The sequence below is a fragment of the Petaurus breviceps genome, unplaced genomic scaffold (genome assembly GCF_028583685.1).
Source record: "Petaurus breviceps papuanus isolate PSGF00001 unplaced genomic scaffold, PetGlider_PUasm1.0 90895, whole genome shotgun sequence".
NCBI classification, from domain to species: domain Eukaryota; kingdom Metazoa; phylum Chordata; class Mammalia; order Diprotodontia; family Petauridae; genus Petaurus; species Petaurus breviceps.
Genome location: NW_027187372.1, coordinates 7225010 through 7251854, shown reverse-complemented (window position 1 = coordinate 7251854; position 26845 = coordinate 7225010). Strand labels below are relative to the sequence as shown.

At 36.9% G+C, this 26845-nt stretch overlaps 1 protein-coding gene across 1 annotated transcript in view; it reads right to left on the bottom strand.

The window, feature by feature from the left end:
• The window catches only part of PLA2G4A (phospholipase A2 group IVA), a 179428-nt gene that overhangs the window by 130561 nt on the left and 22022 nt on the right, over positions 1-26845 (bottom strand). Inside the window, exon 2 of the mRNA XM_069074439.1 lies at positions 13577-13680. Coding sequence (XP_068930540.1) covers positions 13577-13609 — 33 coding nt within the window. The 5' untranslated portion in view covers positions 13610-13680. The remainder of the gene's footprint in view (positions 1-13576; positions 13681-26845) is intronic.

Sequence of the window (26845 nt, the reverse complement as noted above, 5' to 3'; positions counted from 1 at the left end):
AGATAGTATTATTACCTAGGGGAAGTAATGAATCAACACATTGTTGGTTGCTCTTAAGGAGTCAGAAGTGCCATATTTCAATTGAGATGTCAAATCTCAGCCCAACACACTTAGTCATCATTTTTCCCCTTTATAACAAGCTTAAACCTTACTTTCAGGTGCTAGCTATTTTTTTTACTTCAAGTGATGTTCTTTAGCTTTGTTCTTTTATATAATTTCAATCGAGGTTCTCACTTTTAATGACCTTTTAAATTTTCTCCATTTTTTACCATATTCTATAATTCATAAAAAATAATAACTACTATTTATGGCAAGGATGATTGGGAGAACTCCCTAATATTCTGGACTAAAGTACCTCTCATGGAGCCACATATGTACTCAGACCTCTGTGCTCTGGCACTGTGCTGTGGTCTCTTGCTGAAGCATACATACTTTGCCGAGATGAAATATCAGTTTCTTATCTGTTGTTCTTTATTTTTTTTTCACTTTTTGGAGGGGGGAAGGCAGGGCAATTGGAGTTAAGTGAATTGCCCAAGATCACATGGCTAGTAAGTGTTAAGTGTCTGAGGGCCAGATTTGAACTCAGGTCCTTCTGACTCCAGGGCTGGTGCTCTATTGACTGTGCCACCTAGCCTCCCCATTATCTGTTGTTCTTGAAAGTAGGGGAATTATGCCAAAAAGACTGATGCCTGAGTTAAGAAAATCCAGTCAATTTGTGGATTATATAAAACAAACTGAGTAGAAACACTATTCAACAATGGCAGGTATAAGCACATGGCATCTGAAAGATGAATTTGCCTGAGTCCTTGGTAGATTGCATCTACTTTATCCTCTGAGCAATCTTGAGGAAAATGGTCATTACTCAGCCTTGAGTTCTGGAGTCAGGTGCCAGGTGCTCATCAGGAAGTGGCTTTCAAACCTGTATCACTTCTCAAAGAAGAATCCAACTTTCAGGAAGATCCTTCAGTCATAGAACTAAATTGGCAGAAGGATTTAGACTTCCTGAATTGATCAATCAGAGCAGGTATGAATGAAATATCTGTTCCATGATTCCAAATAGTCACCTTTAACTTCCAGGGAGATTATAAATAATGTAACAGGTATTTGAGAGTGTTTTTCTCTATCTGTTAATTTGCATTTGTGAGTCCTCTGTGTCATAAACATTTTCTGTGGCAGAGGAAAGCAGATATACTGTTCCCAAAAACCCTATTACCTAATGAGTATCTTTTCTGGAAGAGATCATTATGCTTATATTTTGAGAAGACCTTAGATATGACCCACAACTAAGCTAAATTTTAGATTTTCCTTTTCTCTTTGGGATCAGGCTACCTACAGGATGAATGCAATTCTTTGTGGGTGCAGAGCACAGTCATTGAGGAGTGAGGGGTGGGAAGGTGACCTTACTCAGCGGATAATGAAGTGTTATTATCTTCATTTTTTAAATGAGGAAACTTAGACTCAGATAAGTAGGTGGCAGTCCCACAACTGGTAAAATCCTGGATTCCAACTACTACAGTCTTAATAAATAATAGAATAAAGCCTAGATCCCAAATGTATTGTTCATGTTAGAGAAGTCTTCCAATATTCTTTTTACTACATCATACTAGATGTACAACAATTCTTTTTTTCTAGAAAATATGGTTTTAGCCCTTCAGTTTATGTTTTTATATAAGCCCCATGACTGTTTTCCGACGTGAACCAATTTTGATTCCTCAGAGTTGCAGGAAACCAACTTCTAACTATTGTTAAGAGATGGTTAGATCCGCCTTGAATTTCTTCACTCCAGAGAAAATGACTCAAGATTTTTCAGGATAAAAAAAGTTTTGTGGGGTTTTTTTTTTATTTTAATTACTGTTTCTCCTTGTAACTTTGATACACTCATGGTATGTCAAAGCAATTTGCCAAATCATGGAAGTACCAAACCTTGCAAGACCAGAAACAACTTTGAGAAATCATCTTTTCAATGGAAACCAAATGACTTTGTATTGCAGCACTCTTGTAATGCCAACACTGTGGAAAGCACATTTAGAAGCAGCATGGGAAAATGGATAGTTGACCAAGAATCTAGGAAGACTGAATCTAAGTCCTGCTTTTAACAAGTACAGGGTATGTGAGTCTGGGGCAATCATGTAACCTCATGGTGTTGTCATCAGACAATAACTTGCAAAAGAAGTACCTTTTTGACTTTTCTATTGGTATGCCCATTGCTTAGCACAGTATTTTGCACCTAGTAAGCATTTAATAAATGCCTCATTCATTCATCCATTCATTCAATCTGCATTCTCTCTAGACCAATAAAATTATAGGTCTAATCCCCATCTCTATGGAAAACAAGCCATCACTTGTACTAGAAATCAATGGAACAACCCAGTGGAGTCTCCCACATTTTACAAAACTTTGAGTGCAGGGCTGAACATGTTCTCAAAGAATCCCAATTCTTCAAAGTATAGCCCAGGTACCTCTTAGACAAGATCTATTCTGATTACTCACCTGATACTAGCATTTTTCCCTCTTGAAACTGATTTTTTTTTGTACTTACTACACTGCTTAGAATAGAATGGATTCTTTTTTTAATAGAATGAATTCTTAATAAATACTTATTGATTGAGTGATTTTGATTAATTGATTTATTGACAGATACTGTGTGTTTACTTAATTAATTTTAAAGGGGCCTTCCTTTGATTCACTTCTTAAAGTAGCCTATTCACTGAATGGGCATTACCTCACTCAAAGTGAGAACCTGAAAAGGCCTTGGCCTAAAAGGGCCAGGGACTCCCATTGCATTCTGGGCCATCTCCAGTCATTCTGATGAATATCTAGCCACTGGACCCAGATGACTCTGGATGAGAAAGTTAGGCTGGTGACCTTGCACAGCCCTCCCTCACTCAAATACAAGTCAACTGCAAGTCATGTCATCATTTCCCTGATGTTATGGTCCTCTTTGAAAACAAAGGACAAACACAACAACTTTAATTAATTACTTAATCCCACAAATAGAATATAAACTCCTCAGAAGCAAAGACTGTTTTGTCCTTGTCTTTGTATTCCCAGAATAGAATGCAGAACAGGTCCTTCAATAAGAGTTGGTTGAGTTGAATTAAATTGAATTGGCTATATTTTCAGCTGTTAGGCAATTGACAAATCTGTACTGTTTGGTAGTAGCTATTAATTATTCTGGGTTGCCAATGCTGAATTTTCCAACAACCCAAAAGGAGATTCTAAATATGGACATCGCCAGATGGTCAATATAGAAATCAGATCGATTATTTATTTTGGAGCCAAACATGAAGAAACTCTACACAGTCAGTTAAAACAAGATGTGGAGCTGACTATGGCTTGGATTATGTGCTTAATTACAAAGTTCAGACTTAAATTGAAGAAAGTAGGGAAAACCCATCAAACCATATAGGAATGACCTAAATAACACACCATATTAATATGAAGTACAGGTGATGAATAGATTTAATAGATTAGATCTGGTAGATAGAGTCCCTGGAGAACTATAGACAGAGGTTCATAATATTGTACAGGACACAGCAACAAAACACCTTCTGAAGAAAAAGAGCCAGAAAGCAAAATGACTATCTGATGAGTCATCACAAATAGCTAAGGAAAAAAGGAAAGCAAAAAATAAAGGAGAAAGGCAAAGATAAACCCAATTGAAGCAGAATTCCAGAGAATAGCAGGGAAATACAAGGTTTTCTTAAATGACCAATGCAAAGAAATACAATAGAATGGGGAAGAGAAGAGATCTTTTCAAGAAAATAGACATATCAAAGGGGAAATGGGCAAAACAAAAGATATATATATATATATGATGGGGACTTAGCTGAAGCAGAAGAGGTCGCAAGAACATACAAAATGACTATACACAAAAGATCTTAAGATCACCAATAACCATGATGGTATCGTTACTAATCTAGAGCCTAGAGAATGACATCAAGTGGATCCTAGGAAACATTGCTAACAGTAAGGCTAATGGAGGTGATGGAATTACAGCTGATCTATTTCAAATCCTAAAAGATGACAGTGATAAAGTGTTACACTCAATATGTCAGCAAATAGGGGAAACTCAAGTGACCAATGGATTTGAAAAGATCAGTTTGTGTTCCAATCCTAAAGAAGGGAAATGCAAAGGAATGTTCAATTACCAGATAATTGCACTCATTTCACATTGCAGCAAGGTTATGCTTAAGATTCTGCAAGCTAGGTATCAGCAATATGGGAATCAGTCATTACCAGAAGAGCAGACTGATCTTCAAAGAGATCAAGGAACTAGAAACTAAATTCCCAACATTTGCTGGATTATGGAAAAAGCAAAGGAATTCCAAAAATCAACTTCTGTTTCACTTACTACACTAAAGCATTTGATTGTGTGCATTACAACAATATGTGGTTGTGATAGTAATGGCAATTAAAGATTCCCCTGTATTGGCTTGGTTTTCAAATTGATTGTGTTAAAACCCAGAGCTTGTTAATCCCACCTGTGGGATGGACTTGTTGATGTGAAAAGAAAGTCCTGAACTGGGAGGAGCTGGTGACGTAGATTTGGAGAGACAAGAGAGAGGCAGAAGATCTTTTTGGAAGCAGCACCTCGTGGAGAGAGAGAGAGAGACTAAGAGAATTGCTGGTGGCCGCTTTGAATTGCCCTGGACTTTTGAGACCTGCCCCCTGAGCTGCCAAGGACTGAGGAGACATGGCTGTTTTGCTGGTACTTTGTCTGTCTGTTTTGATGTTGTTTTGCCAGATTTGTCCACTGGTGAAAGACAGTCCTGTTGTTGAAGAAGTCCTGGAACCTGGCTTTTGGCTAAGAAGCCCTGAGACTGTCCTGCAGACAGAGAGTGAATACTGTCCACTGGTGAAGGACAGTGCTGTTGTTGCAGGGGTCTGGAGACTGTCCTGCAGACAGAGTGAATACTGTCCACTGGTGAAGGACAGTGCTGTTGTTGCAGGGGTCTGGGAGCCTTTCTGTTGGTTCAGAAGCCCTGAAGAAGGATTTTCTTGTTGTATGTTTACAGGAATCCTGGGAGAGGGCTTTGCTAATGTGTTCAGGGGTTCTAGGACTGTTCTACAGACAGAGGATAAATTCATGAAGGGATTGGCAATGTATCTTATTGCCTTGCTAAGCCTTGTCTCCCCAGGAACTAAGATTGCTGAGAACTTGCCTCGAGTCAAGATGAAGAAAAGACCTCCATTTGGGTATTAAGTGCTGTGTTTAAACTTGATGTAACTCTGGGGTAGATTCAATTGTGATCCAGGGGTGGGGAACTTTTGACCTTATTGTGCTCTGTGATTGACAAATGAAGGTACTTTACTTATGTTTGGAAACTAATCTCCATTTGAGAAGAGGGGCTTTGTGGTGGACTTAATTAAGGTATAGCCTAGGGGTGGAGAAGTATTTAGAACAGAGACTTTGTAATTGATTGAATGATTGGAAGGTCCTGGGGTGGGGTAGCCCTTGGAGATTATTTAATCACATTTAGTAAATGCTGTATTTGGAATGATGTCATGTTTTGATCTTCTCTGTTCTTGGTTGGTCACTGAATAAAATGGAGAGCACCTATGCTGGTATTCTGAACCTTGGGAAGTTGCCTTTCCTTGGCATTATATTACAGTGGTAAGTCCTCAAAGAGAGAGGAGGACCAGATCATTTCACTGGTCTCCTGAAGAACCTGTTATTCAGGCCAAGAAGCAAGAGTTAGAACCAAATATGGAACAACTGATAGGTTTAAGACTGGAAAAGGAGTAGGACAATACAGTTTATTGTCACCTTGTTTATTTAACTTAAATGCAGAGTACACTATGTGAAATGCCAGGCTAGATGAATCAAAAGCCAGAACTGAGGTGCTATGAGAAATATTAACAATCTCAGACATGCAGATGTAGCGCAAGCACCCCAAGCGTCCCCAGGGTTTGCTGCCAACACAGGTTCTTGGATCTGCTTTGATAAAGGAAATCAACTCAAAATGGGTTAACAATCTTACTTTAATCAGTCAAACATATATCGTTTACCTAGTTCAGGGAGAAAAGGTCAGCACTCCGAACTTCAGAATATACAGACAGAATTATCAAGACAGAAACAGATCAAGTAGACAGATTTCCAAACTGTCCAACCATTACATCCCTACCCAATCAACATCTGGGTTTCAACATCTGGGTTTTTCAAAGCCGGGGGGCTGTGGACAATGGCTTCCCAGAATCCATATCAAATCACAGAACACTTCTCAAATGAGCCCCAAAACAAAGCTACACATCAGGGCTTATATAGCCTTCTCCTGGCTCAGAGAATGTAACAACCTTATTGACCCACTGGCCAATCAAGAAGTATTTACTGAAAAACAAGCCTCCCACCCCAGGCTCCAGGTGCACTTTAGCCTAGGGGCAGGGAAGATCTTTAAATTTGCATTCCCATTACAGCAGATGACACCATTCTGATGGGGAAAAAAAATTAAGAGGGAGTAAGAAGCCTTTTGATGAAGGTGAAAGAGGAGAATATAAAAGCTAGCTTATATAAGATCAAAAGAAAAACTAAGATCTTGGCAACTGATCCCATCACTTCCTCACAGATGGAAAAGAAATGGAAGCAGTGTCAGATTTTATATTCTCAGGTTCAAAGATCATTGCATGACTGTAACCATGAAATTCAAAAACACTTGATCCTTGGAAAGAAAGCTATGGCAAGTCTGAGCAGCCTACTAAAAAGCAGAGACATCACATTGCCAACAAAAATCCATATGGTCAAAGTTATGATTTTTTTTCCAATAGCAGTATATGGCTATGAAAGGGGAACTGACTATAAGGAAAGCTGAGCACCACAGAATTGATGCTTTCAAATTATGGTGCTGGAAAAGACTTCTGAGAGTCCCTTGGACAGCAAGGACATCAAACCAGTCAAACTCAAAGAAATTAATTCAGGCTAGTCACTGGTTGAAGTTGAAGTTTAAATACTTTGGTCACATAATGAGAAGACCCTGATGTTAGGAAAGAATGAAGGTAAAAGGAAAAGGGAACAGCAAGGAATGAGATTGATAGACACTACTATAGAAAAAACAAACATGAACTTGGACAGACTTCAAGAGACAATAGAGAATAGGAGAGACTGGAGTGTTATGGTCCATTCAGCCATGAAGAATCAGACACTTGAACAACTGTAAAAACAACAAGAAGTCAATGCTGAGTTGCATCTATCCCCAGCAGGTCATTAAAGGCATGCAGCTGAACTCTGTTTGCTCACCACAAAGTTAAAAAAAACAACTTTTGGCAGAATAAAATATTCAGGACTTTTCTAAATAAAAGAGCTTGCTTAGTAGGGAAAAATAGTTCGTTTATAAATAAATAGGTAGATAGACAAATGAATGAATGAATGAATGAAAACTTGAATCTCCTTGACTTGTCAGTTGTGAAATTTAGGGTTATTTTTATAGAAGGAAGAATAGTTATGAATAGAAGAACCATGACATGTATGGTCATTTGAAATGCAAAAAACTCACTGATATGTTCTAATACTTGGTAAGGCAAGCTATAGCACAAGATATTTTTTTTTAATTGATATTTGGCTTAGAATAAAGGAAAACAATCTATGGAAACCCCAAAGCCTACAAGAAAAACTACTAATGGCAGAGTTTCAAATTACCCAGAAAACTTATGGATGTTAAATGCACCAAGTCAAGTTTTCAAAAATGTATTTTTGGAAAACTCTGAAAATCGAATAGAATGACATTTATTGTGTCTGGACCACCTTGTAACTCATGGAAAGAGCATCTGATAACTTTTGGCAGAGATTAAGAAACTGTTGTTTCATACCTTTAATATTGTTTGTAAATTTTCCTTCAAATAAAAAGTCACATAGAAATGTATGATTCTTTTACCAGTTCTGGTTGTGTTAAACCTCCAGCATTGGGAACAGTTTATCAATGTTTCAAGCTTATGTACTCAAGCTTGGCCTTACCTTCCTCTCTATTCCCTCACTGTACCTTATTTTATTAGATTTAAAAGTTACATACTTGGGGGCGACTAGATGCAGCAGTGAATAGAGCAGCAGCCCTGGAGTCAAGAGGACCTGATTTCAAATCTGGCCGCAGACACTCAACACAAAACTAGCTGTGTGACCTTTGGCAAGTCACTTAACCCCAATTGCCCTACCTTTCCCCATCAAAAAAGCAAAAAAAAAAAAGTTACATACTTTAAAAAATATAAAATTTACTTGGCAACTACTACATCTTGTATATTACTGCAGGCTTAAAGGTCAGTAAAATGTGTTTACAGAGTGTCTCAACAGTAACATTATAGTACAAAGCAAGCCAGATGTGGTCTGGCTACTTTTTCCCTTAGATGTAACACTGACAAAGTTTTAAGGCAATTACAAAAACAACAATAGCATTTACAGAGCACTTCAAGGCTTTCTAAACATTTTACAAGCATCTTATTTTATCTTCCCAACAACCCTGAGAGGCAGGTGCTCTTATCAACCTTTTACAGATGAGGAAACTGAAACAGAAAAGAATTACATAAGTAACTTGCCCAGGGTAACACAGTAAGTGCCTGAGACAAGATCTGAACTCAGCTCTCCCTGACAATACTATACCACTGAATGAGCTGCCTGTGGTATGGGTAAGTATCCTATTATATATATATATATATATATATATATATATATATATATATATATAATATGATATATATAATAATAAGTGACGTTAATATAAACTTGCAAAGCACTTTCAAATGCTGCCTTACTGAGCCTCACAACAACCCTCGGAGGTACCAGAGATTATTAGCCCCATTTTATAGATGAGGAAACTGAATCTCAGAGACATTATGATCTAATGATCATAGAGCTGTTATTGTACTATTAAGGTCAATGGATACTAAAGGTTTTGAGATTACATTAGACAACCTACATATCTTGATTGAAATGAGGAAAAGAAAATTCAGAAAAATAAAAGGTGGGAAAGTTTTTTTTTTTTAAATCTGGTCTTTAAATTTGCCTGATAGTTGTAGCTTTATGGTACTTCTCAGACACCCCTACACCAGGGCTGGTGTTTAACTAGTTATTAATGTGATACGAATCAGAAATATCTTAGTGCCTGAGCCCAGACAGAATAGGGGCCTAGCCTAGCATGTTGGATCTGAATAACTTCATATTACTGCTTGCTAAAAATAAAGAGCAAAGACTGCCTTGGCAGAGAGCATCAGAAAGAAAATATACAAGTCATTCAGATTCACTTCAATAATAATTAATCTTGCAGGAGTTACTTTAAACAATCTATTTTATTTCTGTTGTGGTAATTTCCCTGTTTCCAAAATTTCTTTCCCAAATAAATGGACCAGAGGATCTTCTGATTTTAAAGTCCTTTTCTCTGAAAAAAAGAATCAATCATTTTTGTCATGTAGACTTATCAGGAATTTCAAAGTGCTGCTAGTCACAAGGTCCTGCTTTGCTTCCCACAAAGCATGCCCAACTGGCATCACTCTTGATAGCTTCACCATTTCACCTTCTAGGTGGATTTCTGCTCTCCTGGAGGAATTCTAGGAAATTATATGTTCTCTATTGAGTCTTTCTGCTTTCCTCTGGAGGGGAAGGGGAGAATAATCACCCAGAGAGAAGTTCATTTAAAGGTTTTAACCAAAGTATTGTGGACAGCTAGTGGCACAGTGGATAGAGTGCCATGAGGTCAAATCTGTTCTCAGACACTAGCTTCGTAATTTGGGGCAAGTCATTTAACCCTGTTCACCTCAGTTGCCTCATCTGTAAAATGTAGTGAAGAAGGATATGGCAAACCACTCCAGTATCTCTCCATAGAAAACCCCAAATGGAGTCATGAAGAGTCAGACACGGCTGAAACAACTGAACAACAAAACAGCAAAGGTATTAAAAAGCATTCTGTGCCACCACTAGACTGACATCGTGAGAACCAAAGCACATTCCTGTATACAACACTTCCCATTCTCTCACACTCTCTTTCTCTATTTTTATTGTTTTTTTTTTGTTTTGTTTTGGGTTTTTTTTTTTTTGCCTTTTTGGAGGGCAATTGGGGTTAAGTAACTTGCCCAAGGTTACATGGCTAGTTTTTTTGTGTGGGTATTAAGTTTCTGAGGCCAGAACCGAACTCAGGTCCTCCTGACTCCAGGGCCGGTGCTTTACTCACTGCGCCACCTAGCTGGCCCTCTTTCTCTATTTTTAAAGGATATGACTATATATCTAAAAAGGACTGTTTAAATTTAAATCTATGGGTTTCTTGGGTCCATGATTTTTTTTAATACATTTATATCTGAATTTCAATATAATTGCTTCCCTTTGTAATTTTATGTTATGCATCTAAGACATTATTCTGAGAAATCCCTAGGTTTTACCAGATTGAGAGAGGGGGCCATGACAAAAAGAAAGGGCCAATAGCCTTCTATTTAAAGGAAGGATGTACAGCTGCCACCTACAACAATTCAGTGTTACTATCCACATGTTCTAGAAATATGTTCTCATTTTAAAAAATTTTTAATATTATATAATGTACACTGAATATTATACCTAAGATTTACATTATGATATAGAAATATAATTATATGTTATATATTCTAGAACATTGATGTTATAGAATATGATTATAATATGTAGCATATGTTATACAATGGTATATTACATATGATTTAGTATTAAAGAATACATCATTATTATATGTTATATGTTATACAATGATATGGTGTGTGTCTGTGTGTGTGTGTGTGTGTGTGGCCAGAAACAACCCTGAGGGGCTCCGTCTCTGATTTTTTATTAAAAGTTCTCAACCACCAGAACACAAATACAGAATAGAGAAAAGAAACAAAACCATATCATAAACTTAAATATTGGAACTCTAATGCAAAGCAAGAAAGGGAAAAAAGCATATCATATCCCTAGCAAAGCAAAAGAGAGGATTCAAAAAATGTAACAAATTTTCGTTTCAGGAAAGCCTTTATGATAAATACTACATGTTATGTTGAGAACTGCTCATGTTTTCTTTGATTCCTTGTAAATTTTCTTTTGTTTTCTGCTATGTACTCTTTAACTTTGTTCTTTTTTTCCCTCCCTCCCCCCCAAAGGCTACAATTAAATGTGAATATGTTTTTCTATAGCTACAGATATATACATACACATATACATATATAGATGTATACTTTCCCAAACATGTTCTACTCTTGATCTTTGTTTTTAAGTTTGAGGATATCTCTTGTTTCTTATCCCTCCTGCCTCTTCTACTTTACTTCTATCTTGCCCTCCTATTATTTGGCCTACCCCTCTCCGAGGATTGCTCTCTTATCCTCCCATTCCCATAAATCTAAACACCCTTTTATACCTAACTTTTAACTATTCCCTCACCCTCCCCTTTAAAAATCCCTCCCTTGTCCTCTACCCCCTCCACATCCTACATTTTATTTCTTCTGAATTTAGAAGACTATTATACTCTTCTACATATATATATGTATTGTTCCCTCTCAAACCCGTTCTCAATGAAAGTAGGTTACCAGAACAACTGACCCTCTTTCCCATCTAATTCCTCTATATCAATTCTTCCTCTTGCACCTCATTTGTACAAAATAATCACTCTTTTTAGCTATTCCTAAATACTTCCACTTTTTAAATTAATATAATACTCAAGATTACCACCAATCTCCTATGAGCTACCCAATAATTAATAAGAATTGTAGACATATATTTTTCATTTTACATATATAAAAAGTAAACAGTCTATCTTGATTGAGTTGCTTATAAACAGTCTTTGGTATGTACCTTATATTTTTCTCAACTCTTGTATCTCAAATCTTCTATTAAATTCAGGTGTTTTTTTTTTTAACAAAGTCTTTAAAGTCTGAGAGTTGATCAATCTCCATTTTTTTCCCATGATTATACTTTGCTGGGTATGATATTTTCATCTGGAGCCCCAGTTCTTTTACTCTTTGGTGTATAGTGTTCCAGACCTGTCCTCCTTTAATACCTCCACTGTAAGGTCTTGTGTGATTCTAATTGTGGCACCATCATATTTAGATTGTTTTATTCTTGTTGCTTTTGTTATTTTTTCCTTGAGCTGGGGATTTCAGAATTTGACTATAATATTCCTATGAGTTTTCCTCATAGGATCTCTTTTAAGTGGTGATCAATGGATTTTTCGATTTCTGCTTTCCCCCTTGTTCTAATGCTTCAGGACAATTTACTTTAATTATTTCTTGTATTATTGTATCAAGATTTTTTTATCGTAACTTTCAGTTAGTCTGATTATTTTTATATTTTCTCTTCTTTATCTATTCTCTAAATCTGTTGGGTTTTCTTATGTTTCACTTTCTCTTCTATTTTTATATTATTCATATTTTGTTTAATTATTTCTTGATCTCTTATAATTTCAGTGGCTTTGCCTTGCCCAATTCTAATTTTGAAGGTGTCATTTTCTTCCTTAAGATTCTGGATCTCCTTCTTAATTGATTAATTTTCTTTTTGTAATCTTCTTGTTTTTCTTGGATTATTATTTTTCTATAGTTTTTTCCTCCATCTCTGGCATTGATTTTTAGAGTCTTTTTTAAGATCCTTTATGAATTCTTTTTGGGTAGGTGACCATTTGACATTACTCTTTGGGAGTTTCTTTACTTCAATATCCTCTTCTGAAGATGAACCCTACCCTTCTATGTTCTCATAATAGCTTTCTATGGTTGGATTCTTTCTCCTTTGCTGTGCTTTTTTTTTTGTGGTAATAGCTTGATTTCTGTAATTACCTCTAGCCCTGGGGTATGGAAGATGGTGCCTCTTGCCCCAGATCTTCAGCTCTCCCCTCTAGCCTGGAACCAAAGCCAAACCTTCAACCACCTGTAAGTGCCCATGGCCAGGGGCTTTCTGCCCCACTGTTTCTGCACTCACCCAGAATGTGCTGATTTCTTCTTGCCCTCACCACTCTTCACAGCACAGCTAGGTCTGGCGTTCTTTGTCAGTAGAGGTTTCCTCAATCTTCCCTGGCTCAGATGCCCAACCCCAGATGCCCAACCCCCCTCCACTGTCCCGGGGGATAAAATTTCCTGTGGCTGGGGCTGAGGCAGCCTCTCAAACCAACTAATCCCAGGGCTTGCTGCTTGTTATTAAAACAGACCCTAGCCTGAAGGTGTTTCCTCTTCACAGGGAACAAACCTGTTCTGGGACTTTTCTTCTGCTCTTCTCAAATTGTCCCAGGAAGACACCTGTTGTGCCTTTATTCCTATTTATTTTACCCCCACTTTTTCACCCTTGGGTGCTATTTTATGTCTTTTGTGGGGGAAAATCTTGAGAGCTTGGAATTGTCTGACCTACTCTGTCATCTTCCCAGAATCCTGTCTTCTGTTCTCATTAAAAAAAAAAGCAAGGGGAAAATAAAGTATTATGTAAACATAGTTTTACCAAGATTAAATTCAGATGCGGAACCCTCAGTGAAAAATACAAAGTAGGTCATGTTCATTCATAAATTGCACAATATCTCCTTAAGGGACTTCATTTTACTTTGCAAAACACTTCAGCCTGCCAATGCCTTTAACACCCATAAAGTGAAATTTCTTTAAAAGCCAACAATGACAGAAAATCACTTACTATAATGTGCTGATAGGGATCTATACAGGACATTTTGGTTTCAGGTACAGCCAAATCTTTTCTCACTTCGAAGATCCTTTTCAGGGCTTTAGCTTCTTTGAATTCTGCAAAATAAACAATCACCATTAGAAGAGAAGATCAGGGGATTGTAGATTTAGGGCTGGTGGGTATATCAGAGACTGTCTACTCCAAATGACACATTTTATATTTGAGGAAACTGAGGTTGAAGGCCAACTAACAATAATAATAAATAATTGTATCTAACACTTACATCCTGCTTGCTATGTGCCAAGTATTGTGCTAAGTGCTTCACAGTTATTGTTTCATATTATCTTCACGACCTTGGAAGATAGGTATTACCATTGTCCCCATTTTACAGATGAGTAAATTAAGGATGAAAGAGGTTGAAGAACTTTCACAGGTCACAAAGCTTCACAAACTATGAAGTGCTAGAATTTACATAGCAATTTGTACCTTGTGAAGCATGTTACAAATATCCTGAGATTCTCACAACAAGGTGCTATAATTATCTCCATTTTACATTTGAAGAAAGAAAGGCAAACAGAACTGAAATGACTTGCTCTGGGTCACCTAGCTAATAAATATCTGAGGCAGGATTTGATTCAGGTCTTCCTGACTCCAAATCTGGACTCTATCCATTGTGCCATCAAGTGTTGTAACAATAATAACAAGATGTGTGCATATTTAAGAATAATAAAGAATAGGGGCAGCCAGGTAGCACAGCGAGTAAGTGCACCAGCTCCAGTGTTGGGATGACCTGGGGATCGAATATGGGCTCAGACACTTAGCACCCACCCAGAGACACCTGCCGGTGTAAGCTTGAGCAAGTTACTTAACCCCAATTGCTTAAAAAAAAAAAAGAATAACAAAGAATAAAAACAATAAGTGAGTGTACATATGTATATGAGTGTGTGTGTATGACAGAGAAAGGAAAACTGAAGATTTGTAAAATACTCCACATACATTAATTAAATCTTTTGATTCTTAAAAGAACCCTGTGAGATAGGTATCATTGATGTTATGCCTATGGTACAAACAAGAAAACTGAAACTCAAAGAGGTTAAAGGTCACACAGATAATTAATGCCTGAGATGGTTATAGGGACCCAGGTGTTCCTGACTCCAAATCAGACATTCTATCCTTCTGGCAATCTGGTGAAGTTTATGAACCTCTTCTCAGAAAAAAAAATTTTTAACAAATGAAAGAATTCTAAATTTCAATTAATGGTTACTGAAAAGAAAAATACAATTTTGTTTCCTCTTCTAGAGAATTTACAGACCTCCAGAAATCTCTCTGTGGACCTCAAATTAAAAATGCTTCTATTATGGGATACATAAATAGTCATATCATTTTAGAAGGATAAAAGGCTTCTCAAAGGATATAGCCCTTGACGATTCAAAGAGGAGGAAGTAAGGAAAGAGTGCATACTAGACAGGGGGAAAGCCATATAAAAGCACCCAGGTGTAAGATGTAATACTGACTTAAGAGTAAATATGATAATTTGGTTAAAAGGCAGAATGTATGAAAGGGAATAACATGAAAGAAAAGGAAGCTGGAACCCAAATGTGAGAGGCTTCAAGAGCTAAGCTGAGGAAGATAAATTTTGATCTAGATACAAATGGGAAACTGCTATAGACTTTTGAGCAAGGGAACAGCATGATCAGATCTGTGCTTTAGGAAGATTATTTAGGCAACTGTGTGAAGAACATATTAGAAAAGAGACAGACTGAATTGGAGGGGAGGGGGAATCAGACTGAAAATGAAAAAGAAATTAGCCCTGTTATGTTTGGCCCAGCTGGTTGGACTAGAGAACAATAGATAAAAGTGGCAGAGAGATAGATTTAGGTTTGATGAAAGGGAAAAAAAAATCAATAATTAGCTATCAGAAAGCAAACTGGGCAATGAAAGAAGCCTTAAAACAGCGGCTACATGACCTAGATACAATGATTCAGTGATGTGCTGGTATATGTATAACAACTAGCTCTCTGGGAAAAACAAATACTCACAACACACTTAAATTTAATCTTCATTATCAACATCTTTTCCATCATATTCCTGAATCTAAATAATCAACTAATTAATAAATCAAGCCATGATTTCTAACATTTGCTGATTCCCAAGATGGAAATGATCATGCCAAAAATTTAACAATCGGCTCTAAGTAAGCCCATTAGTGCTGGTTCCAGTATACTCCTGGATGTAGGCAACTTTCTTGCTTGGATATGGGTTGGAATAAAGTACCTCTGACAAGTTACTTCCAACTTTGAAATTAACAATGCCAGAGCCAAATCACTTCTGTAATAATCTGTGGTCAATTTTACCCTAAGGGGAAGTTTTCCCTGAGATGGTATCAGTAAATCTTGTCAACTTACACTCACTAAACAACTTAGACATCACAATACCTGTAAGCCTAGAATAAGTATCCAGTATTGGAAAAGAGCCCAGCATTCTATTCCTGAAAATAGAGCTGTAGGTAATAAAGATCAGCAGTTTTATAAGTCACCCTCTATTTCTGTTCTACTGTATGTAAATTCCCATTTTATTTGATATTTTTAAAATTTGGAATAAAAATAAAATTTTTAAAAAAGAATCTATTCCTCAGTAAAGATATGTTAGATGTGGTGTTATTCTTTTGAACATCAGACAATGGTAAAGAATTAGCATGAGTGAAGTGAGCAGAACCAGGAGAACATTGTATATAGTAACCACAACTTTGATAGACTTAGCTCATCTCAGCATTTCAAGGCCCTAGAACAATTCCAAAAGACTCATAATGGAAAATTCCATCCACATCAAGAGAAAAAAAACATGAGTCTGAATGCAAATCAAAGCATACTGTTTGCTATATATTTTTTCTTTCTCATGGTTCCTCCCATTTGTTTTAATTCTTCTATACATAATGACTAATGTGAATATATGTTTAATTAGAATGTATATGTAGATCCTATAACAGATTGCATGCTGTCTTGTGGAGGGGGGAGGGGAAGGGAAAGAGGCAGAGAAAAGCTAAAACTTATGGAAGTGAATGTTGAAAACTAAATAAATTATTTAAAAAAGAATTAGCATGTAATGTTACTGAAAACAGATTTGTGACAAGAGGCAATAAGTGACATCCTGCATCATTCATTCCCTCTTCACAAGCAAAACATCTCTTTTTTTTATATAACATCCTTTTATGCACAGCTAGAGATGGATGAATGATAATAGCCAAATTCTTCCCACTCTGAGGGAAATATATTTCCAAACCTATTCCAAGAAATCTACACTTGACAAGGAATAGTATGAAGGGACAATGAATAAACAGAAGCATGTGGTGTAAGCAACTGTTCCCTCTTTTCCATATGCCCTGCTTTCTAGTCATCCTTATTGATTAAAAGTGAGAAAGTACTCACAGGTGCTAATTCCTTAGTAGAAATGCTAGAAACAGTAGCTAGAAATGCCAGCTTTAGCAATAAGACAAGAAAAAGAAATTGAAGGAATAAAAATAGGCAATGATGAAACAAAACTATCACTCTTTGATGATGGCATTATGGTATACTTAGAGAACCCTACAGAATCATGTAAAAAGCTAGTTGAAACAATTAACTTCACCCAAGGTGCAGGATATAAAACATCAGCATCTCTGTATATTACCAACAAAGTCCATTAGCAAGAAATAGAAATTCTGCTTACAATAACTTTATACAATGTAAAATACTTGAGAGTCTACCTACCAAGATAAACCCAGGGATTGTATGAACACAATTATAAAACACTTTTCACACAAATAAAGACATGTAAAGTATTGGAGAAACATTAATTGCTCATGGGTAGTCCAAGTCAATATAATAAAAGTGACAATTCTAAGTAAGTTAATGTACTGATGCGATGCCATAGCAATCAAACTACCAAAGAATCGTTCTACAGACCTATAAAAAAGTAATAACATAATTCAGCTGGAAAAAGAAAAGATTAAGTGTGTCAAGAGAATCAATTTTTTTAAAGAGGTCTAGGAAGGTGGCCTACCAGCTCCAGATTTCAAACTATATTATAAAGCAGTAAACATGAAAAGAATCAGATATTGGCTAAGAAATAGAGTGGGCTGTAAGAAAAGATGAGCAGGGTAGTTTTAAAAAAACCTGGGAAGACTTATATAGACTCATGCAAAGTGAACTATATACAGTAATAGCAGTAGTGTAAGGAAATGTGTGAAAGCCTTAACTACTCTGATGAAGACAATGATCCAAGACAATTCCAAAGAACTCATAATGCAAATTCCTATCCACCTTCAGAGAGAGAACTGATGAATTCTGAATGCAGATTGAAGCATACTTAAAATTTTTTTTCTTTTATTTTGTCTCTCTTTTCTCTCACAATTTGGCTAATATGGAAATATATTTTGCATGGCTTCACATATATAATCAATATTAAATTGGTTGCCTTCTTGAGGAGGGAGGAGGGACAAGTGGAAGTGAGAATTTGGAACTCTTTTTTTAAATGATTGTTTTAAAATTTTTACATTTAATTCGGAAATATTTAATGAATGTGTGTGTGTGCGCGCATGTGAATGTGTATATATTTAAAACAGTATTTGAGGAGCCAAAACTAGGCATATACAGACCCATCTTTGGTTCTGGTGTCAAGGGAAGGGATGAATTATAGTTAGAAATCAGGGGTATGAAGCTGTGAAATGGGAAGGCCACATAACCCTAATTGCCAATAACCGTAAAAATGAAAACAGTTTCACAGAAACAGCTCATAGAAGTCAAGCCAGCCCATATTCTAAACTGACCTTCAGAACAACATAGCACTGGCTAGACTATCACAGGAAATATAAGCAAGAACTGGAGAACCTGACCATCTATATGGTATTTCTCTTCCATTTAGACTCTGCACTGGCCGGCCTCCAAGACATGGCAAATATCTTTGGCAAGTCTACATTTCCCTGTTTTATGACTAAATTAATATTAATAATCAGAGTCAAATATGAACAAAGTAATCTTTGTTGTTAGCTCCCTTTATTCCCTTGCCCTTTGCTCCTCTGACTCTGCCACCTATCTGGTGCAGTCCCTAATTACACCAGCGTCATTACAACAGCCTGTTTTTCTCCCTACCTCCAGTCTCGCCCCTCTCCAGTCTATCTTCAACTCAGTTGTCAAATTCATCTGAAAGAACAGGTCTACCCATATCACCCCTCCTTCATTCAATAAACTCCAGTGGTTCCTTTATTATATCCAGGAACAAGCATAAAATTCTCTGTTGGTTTTTTAAAGCCCTTTATAATATGATTTCTTTTACCCTTCTAGTCTTCTTAAATCTTACTCCTCTCCAAGTACTCTGCAATCCGGAGACACTGGCTTCTTTACTTGTCCAGGAATAAGACACTCCATCTCCGGACTCTGAGTAATCTGTGTGCCTGAAACTCTCTACCTCCTGATTCCTGACTTCCCTGGATTGCTTCAAGTGTCACCTAAATTCTTGCCTCTTGCAAGAATTCATTCCCAATCTTCCTTAAACTCACTGCCTTCCCTCTGAGAGTATCTCCGATCTGACCTATGTAGAGGCTGTTTGCATATAATTGTTTATACATACAGTGTACTTTCCCCCAAAAGAATGTGAGCCCCTAAAGTGCAAGGACCATTATTTTACCTTTACATCCCCAGAATGTAGCACAGTGCCTGCTACATCATAGGCATTTAAATAAACATTGGTTGACTTGACTTGCCTTGACCTGATCTGACTTTTTGCAAAGGCAAAAAGAAACCATATTATGACTGCCAGTAGAGTATGTCCCCATTTGCCTTTCTGCCCTCATCATTCAGTACAGTGCTTCATCTATGAGAAACATTAATTTTAATTGAATAGTAATAATATATGTATTGTGCTGAGAGCGTGATGTTGCATGTATGAATACTTTTTATTTCTACAAAGTTAAAGCTACTGAGTCAGCATCAGTATATAAGGTTTTATTCCAAGAACAGTAACAGATTTGTAATGATCTGTCCTTGCTTCCTTGTGACAAGCAACAAGAAACTTCAAGTTGGCTAGCTAGGATGGGGAGTTCAATGTTTCCATGTAACAGATGGAAGTTAACTGATACATTGATGAATTCAATAGCTCACTTACTTTTTTCCCCCAGAACCAACCTTAGGGTCATAGGAAGAATCACACTGAATATTTATAGGTCTGTACAACCCAAATTAATCTTATGCTCTAAGTTTGAATATTATTTGTGACTTTAATTAGCTTCTTTCTTTGGAACACCAGAGGATACGTGATGATATATTGGCCCAGAAGCTTTCCAAATTCAAACAAAAGGCACAGGTTGCAAGGAATCCTCCCACATATGGTATTCCTTTCTCCATAATTTCAAGATCTATGTGTCCAACATAAAAGGTCTTTATTAAGTGCTTACTATGCACCAGGTCCTATACTACCCGCTGAGGATGCAAAGAAAGGCAAAAGAAAATCCCTTTTCCCAAGTATTTCACAGTCTAATGAAGGAGACAACAGAAAAATAACAACTACACGTTTAGGGAAGCTGCTATACCACACAGGTGTGCTATGCCCAGTTTGAGACCAAAACTTAATACCGACATGACAAAAAGCTTAAAAAAGTATCACTGATTGTTATTGCCTTTGGATTTTGTGAGGTCTTGATATTTAAAAGAAATGTTGATAATAACAAGTTCGTTTCCTATAAGATCATTTATACAGTGCTCAATTTGAGGCTAATAGTCCCTTTTCCTTTCATCTGACATCATCAAATGTGCCTATTTTTGGTATTCATAAAAAATAACTGAGTAGTGTTCATTTTTCTAAATGTTCAAGGAGATTCTATCCGTTATTTGCAAAGGCTGGTTCCCTGAGGAGACATGGTAACTCCTTTAATCTGTTGAGATAAAACAGTGAACTATAGCTCTAAGCAACTAAGTATGATGATAAAAAATGACATTTATTTATTACTTTAAGATTTACAAGGAACGTTACATGCATTCTCTTAACACTGTGAGGAAGATTCTGTATTAAATCTCCATTTAGCAGATGAGGAAATTAAGACTGAGATATTTAGCAACTTAGCAGCAGTCACACATCTACTAAATGTCAGAAGCACATTTGAATACAGGTCTCTCAACCACAAGTCTCTTTTTTTTTTTAATTATACCACACACTGTCTCTATGCTGTCACTTCAGTAGAGTTCATTGTCTCACAAAGGATTAGTACCCATAAAAAGTGATTCATGCACTAAGGGAATCTTATTGAATATTTATTATAATAGATGAGATTACACAGCTGCATTTGAAAAGTGACTTTTGAAGTTCCATTAGTATGGTAAATTGACTAACATTATAGAAATTGACTATATAGAAATTTAGAAATATAAATATAAATTTAATATAATAATATAATATAATAATAAATTTAGAAATATAAATATAGAAATTGTTAGTATGGTAAATTGACTAACATTATAGAAAAAAGTACTTCAAAACAGGGAGGCTAGGTGGCACAGTGAATAGAGCACCCATCCTGGAGTCAGGGAATTCAAATCTGAGTTCAAATCCAGCCTCAGTAACAACACAAAAACTAGCCATGTGACCTTGGGCAAGCCACTTAACCCCAATTGCCCTTCAAAATGCAAAAAGAAAAGTACTTTAAAAGAATTCTTGAGTAATACTTGTTAAATCTCTTTACAACAAATACAATTTATAAAGAAAATACTTATATGACTAAAAGGAAAAGATAAATCTAAGTCCTAGCTAATTAATCAACTGTAAGAACATCAAATTTTGAGCAGAAATAGGCTTTCAGATTATTTAATCCAATTCTCTTACATGCCATTGTCAATAGGACAAATTTTTTTTGAATCAGTAATATGAACAGTACCATGGAATTTAGGATGATGTCATTTCACACATCAAAACACACATCATGAAATTTATTTTTAAGTCAGGTCTAATTTGTTCATATATTTTCAGAATGTTAGATGTGGTATTCTTCAAATATTTTCAAATAGTTCCTTAAAGTGTTGACCAAAAACCTACTTTAAAATATAAATGCTATATATTTCTTCTCACAAATATTTATTTCATCTGTATATTGTTTAACTTTTAGATTTAGTGGGGAAAGTCTGCTTCATTTCTTTAAATTTTTATAGCACCTTGTCTAAGATGGAGTATAGATTACTAAGTGTTTTGTTCTGTTTTAAGACCCTGCATAATGCCATACTGACAAGCAGTTTGGTCTACTGCTGAATAGTTTGTACTGTTAAAAAAGACTCCAAGGGGCAGCCAGGTAGCACAGCGAGTAAGAGCACTGGTTCCAGTGTCAGGATGACCTGGGGATCAAATCTGGGCTCAGATACTCAGCACCACACCCAGAAATAACTGGCCCTGTAACCTTGAGCAAGTTACTTAACCCGGATTGCTTAAAAAAAAAAAGACTCCACTAGAACATCATCAGCAAAATTCTATCCATCCAATGGGGCACAAAAAGGGCCCCTCTGGTGCTAAAGAAGGAACTTCTCTTTCAACTCCTTTTAAGGCTGAGGAAGAAAGACTTTTCTCACAATTTGAGGTTTCCAAATATGAAATGGATGAAGTGAATTTTCTATCACTGGAGGCACATAAAGTCTGAATGTCTATTATATATGTTCATAAAGTCATAGATTTGGAAATAGATGAGACTTTTAGGTTATTTATCTTTGAGGAAACTGAGGCCTAGAAAGACTAAGTGACTTGCCCATGGTAGCACAGGTAATAAATGGCAGAATCAGTATTTGAACCCAGTTGCTATAACTCCAAATACAGCAGTTGTTGCATTGTACCACACTGTTGCAAAAAGAGTTCATGCACTAAAGAACGTTATAGACTAGATGGTTCTTTCTGGCTCTAAAATTCAAAAATTACAAGGCCAAACTATAATATGTAGTTTGATAGAGCTGACCCATTAATACACCTATTTTGTACAAATATCATGCATGAACAATGAAATGGGTCCTAAATGGAATAGGAGGAGAAGAGCAGGCTAAACAACTTTTCATAAATCATGAAGTGCTTTTAATGACCCTCTGCTTCTCCTTAAAATAAAGACTCAGCTTTTCAGGATCACTATTCTTTTCAGGGTACAGTGTGGTTGTTTGCCATTGAATAGCATAGCTTCTGAAGCTATGGGAAAGCTGACAGTCACTCAGAGTACCATGCAGGGCTCTGTAGGTGGTATGCATACATAAAATGCAATGTATTCCCAATAGACCTATGCAGGAGAAATAGTGTAACAGATGTCCTTACAGAAAGGCATGACCTCCCTGCCAAAGGAGGTGGACCAATCATATAACAAAAGAGGTGCATAAGATGGACAGCCTATCTGTTCAAGAGCTACCTGCATAATGTCAAGAAATCCTAAGGAAGGTTCTTACCACACTGGGCGAACCTCACTGTGAACACAGACAAGAAGGGCATAGGATGATAAGGTGTAGCAGCAAGCACTCCAGCATCCCCAGGGTGGCTGCCAACACAGGTTCTTAGATCTGCTTTGCTAAAGGAAAGCAACTCAAAATGGGTTAACAAGCTTACTTTAATCAGTCAAACATATATCTTTTACCTAGTTCAGGGGGAAAAGGTCAGTATAAAGACAGAATTATCAAGACAGAGAAACAGATCAAGCAGACAGGTTTCCACACTGTCCAACTATTACATTCATACCAAATCACAGTTACCATCAACATCTGGGTTTTTCAACAACAGCTTCCCAGAGTCTCATCTGATCAAATCACAGAATACTTCTCAAAGTGAGCCCCAAAGCAAAGCCTCACATGAGGGATTATATAGCCTTCTCCTGGGTCAGAGAATGTAACCACCCTCTTGACCCACTGCCCAATCACACAGCATCAAGGTGTGGGCATTCCTGAAAACCAAGCCTCCTGCCACAGGCTCCATGTGACCACATTCAGCCTATTAGGAGGCAGAGTATATTTTCAAATCAAGGAAGGTTCTCAGAGTCTCTTCAGCCTATCAAAGGGCCTAGGGGCAGGGAAGATCTTTAAATTTGCATTTCCGTTACATAAGGCATGAATGAACCATGATCTGCAGAATTGGAGAGAATATTCAAATCACTAAGAACATAGATATAACCAAGAGCAGAAGTATAAACTTAAGAATTATTTCATTTTTCCAAAGCTCATTTTTATATTCAATACTTTGGAGGAAGGGAACCTTTGATGAAAACGAACCTCTATACAGGTGTCTCAGCAAATAGAGCTCTGGACCTGGAGGCAAGAAGATCTGAGTTCAAATCTGGCCTCAAACACTTACTAGTTGTATGATCCTGGGCAAGTCATTGTGATGAGGGATGGCTCCCTCTAGGTTCAGCAGGAACTCTGATCTTACCTAAGACCAGAAAACCTGCAATAGCTTCTGGAAAGAATTCAAGGTCTCAGGCTTAATTGGAGTGAGAGTTGTAGAAGTTTATTTTTATGCTTTGTAGAAGCGGGCATGAGTCCTTAGGGGACCTGGAAGTGAGAGGGATACAGGCTTTTACTTTTAAAGGGTAGGGCTGCCATTGTCAGGGCTGACCGGATGGAGGGAAGGGACCTCAGTGCATAGATAAAGGTTAGAGCTGACTAAGAGGAACTTGTGACTTTAGTGCATAGATAGTTTCGATGAGATTTGGGACAGACCGGAGGAGACATGAAGAGATTAAGTAAGAACAAAGGAGTCACAAGTTGTTGCCTAGGCCGAGTGAGGATAGGGGGAAGGGGCACAGTTTGAGGCTGGGAAAGGGATTTTACAGATTAGTTTTACAATACAAATTGCAGTTACAATTGTACAAACTGGTTTTACAAATTGGTTTTACAAATTGATTTAGACCCCAGGTACCCCATCAATTGAACCTCTGTTTTCCTCAGGTTCTTCATCTGTAAAATGTGGCTAATGATGGCACCTACATACCAGAGTTGTGATAAGTAGCAAATGGGATAACACTTGTAAAGATTCTACAAACCTTAAGGTGCTATATACATGCTCGTTAACAAAATTTCCTAAGAGACAGTAATGAAGGCAATCGAATGGTATGATGACTCCATCTCATCACTAGTATGACAAGTCCTACCAGATTCCTTGCCAAATCTTTCAACATCCATGTGTGCATTTAGCTCGTTTTACATACTAGACAAAAATAAAACCCAGGCAACAATCCCATCCATTTAAGAATCTTTTCTTGAACCTGGCTAGATACCAAGTTCCTTTATTCCCACTGAATAAATCCATCTCATCATCCATTCCAAAAAGTTTTGTCTTCAGTTGTATTTCAAAATAATACCCTTTTTCCCTTAGAGGTACAAACTAAATGCTTACAAGTGGTCCAAAATATTTGTAAGTATTAAGTCCAAGATGTAATAAAAGAATATTGCTTACTAAGTAATCCAATTACATTTTTATGATATAAATCTTGTTACTAAAAGCTACTAGCCAACACTGGAAAAGAAATGTAATTAGAAATTAGAAATAACTGAAAGAAATAACTGGAAAGGAATGGAAGCTTTCTAGGAAGGAAAACAAAGTTTCCTGATATCATCCAATTCAAAAGCACATCATGAATTTTTTCAAGGCCCTGCAACACTAGCCTTCTTGATGTTCCTTGATCTCCCAACTCTGTACCTTTCCATTAGGTGCTCCCCATTCCTGGAAGGCTCTTTTTCCTCATCTTTACCTACTTACTGGTTACCCTGACTTCCTTCAAGACTGAACTCAAATCCTGTCTTCTGCAGGAGCCTCTTCTCTCTTCCCTCCCTCACTCTCATTGCTAGTGCCTTCCCTCTGAGGTTTTTTGTTGTTGTCCACTCATTTCAGTCATCTCGAAATGTTTGTGACCCCATTTGGGGTTTTCTCGGCAAAGATACTAGAGTAGTTGAGCCATTTCCTTCTCCAACTCATTTAACACATAAGGAAACTGAGGTAAACAGGGTCAAATGACTTTCCCAGGGTCACATAGTAAGTATCTGAGGCCAGATTTGAACTAAAGAAGAGGAGTCTTCCTGACTCCAGGCCCAGCACTCTAGCCACTGGGCCACCTAGTTGTTCCTTTCCCTCTGAGATGACTTTTCATTTACTCTGCATATATCTTTTATGCATGTGGTTATTTATATGTTATCTCCCTTATTCTCACGTGAATTTGACAGAGTAATAAATAAATAATAAGCTTTTATTAAGCAATTACTATATGCCAGGTACTATGCTAAGACTGGGGATATAAGACCAGTTCTCAACCTCAAGAAGTGCACATTCTACAGGGGAAGGAACCATGTACACTAGAAGTGACTGGATAGGGATTAGACATGGGATTTCATTTGCATGGGGACCTCTCAAGTGAGGATATTTCTTTCTAAAAAGTCCACATTTGCACGTTCTCTGCCACTAATAGTTCTAGAGACTTGCCTAGAGCACAGAAAGATGAAGGATTGGCTCAAGGTCACAGAGCCATTTAAGTGTCAGAGGTAGGACCAGAAGCCATGTCTTCCCAACTTCAAAGTCAGTTTATATGAAATAAGTGGAAGGAGAGAAAGGAGGAGAATGTATGCCAGCAGCTGGGGAGATCAAAAGATCTCACATAGGAGCTGGCATCTTAAGTGGGCTTTGAAGGAATCTAGGGAGTCTGAAACAAAGGGAGGAAGGAGTGCTTTCCAGGTATGGGGAATAAAAGTGTCAGGAACAAGAACAAAAACAAGGCTAGCTGGCTTAGACTGCAAAAGTATAAAGGGAGGGAATGCCTCAGTTTCCGCATCTGCAAAATGATCTGGAAAAGGAAATATACTCTCCAGTATCTTTGCCCAGAAAACCCCAAATGGCATCACAAAGAGTCAGATGTGACTGAAATGGCTGAAGAATAACAATAAGTATATAATAAGGCTGCAAAGATAAATTAAATTCATATTATAAAAGCTTTTGAAAGCCAAAGGAGTTTGTACTAGATCCTAAAAGTGAATAAGAAGTCATCCACTTAAGGGATACAGTAAATAATTATCAGAGCATATAGGTCCTAATTACTTCATTATTTTTGTTCATTTTCATAATAAACCTCAAAGGAATACAGAATATTCCATGGATTGTGGTAGTTTTTTTCCCATTAATTAATATACATAAACTTCATTAATCATATTCTCCTTTTAAATTAATCAGTAGTGAAATTTATTAGCAGTTAAATTCAAGAAAGATTAAGTAATAAATTACAGAACAGCAAAATATTGGAATAGATCTAAAGCTATCATCTTC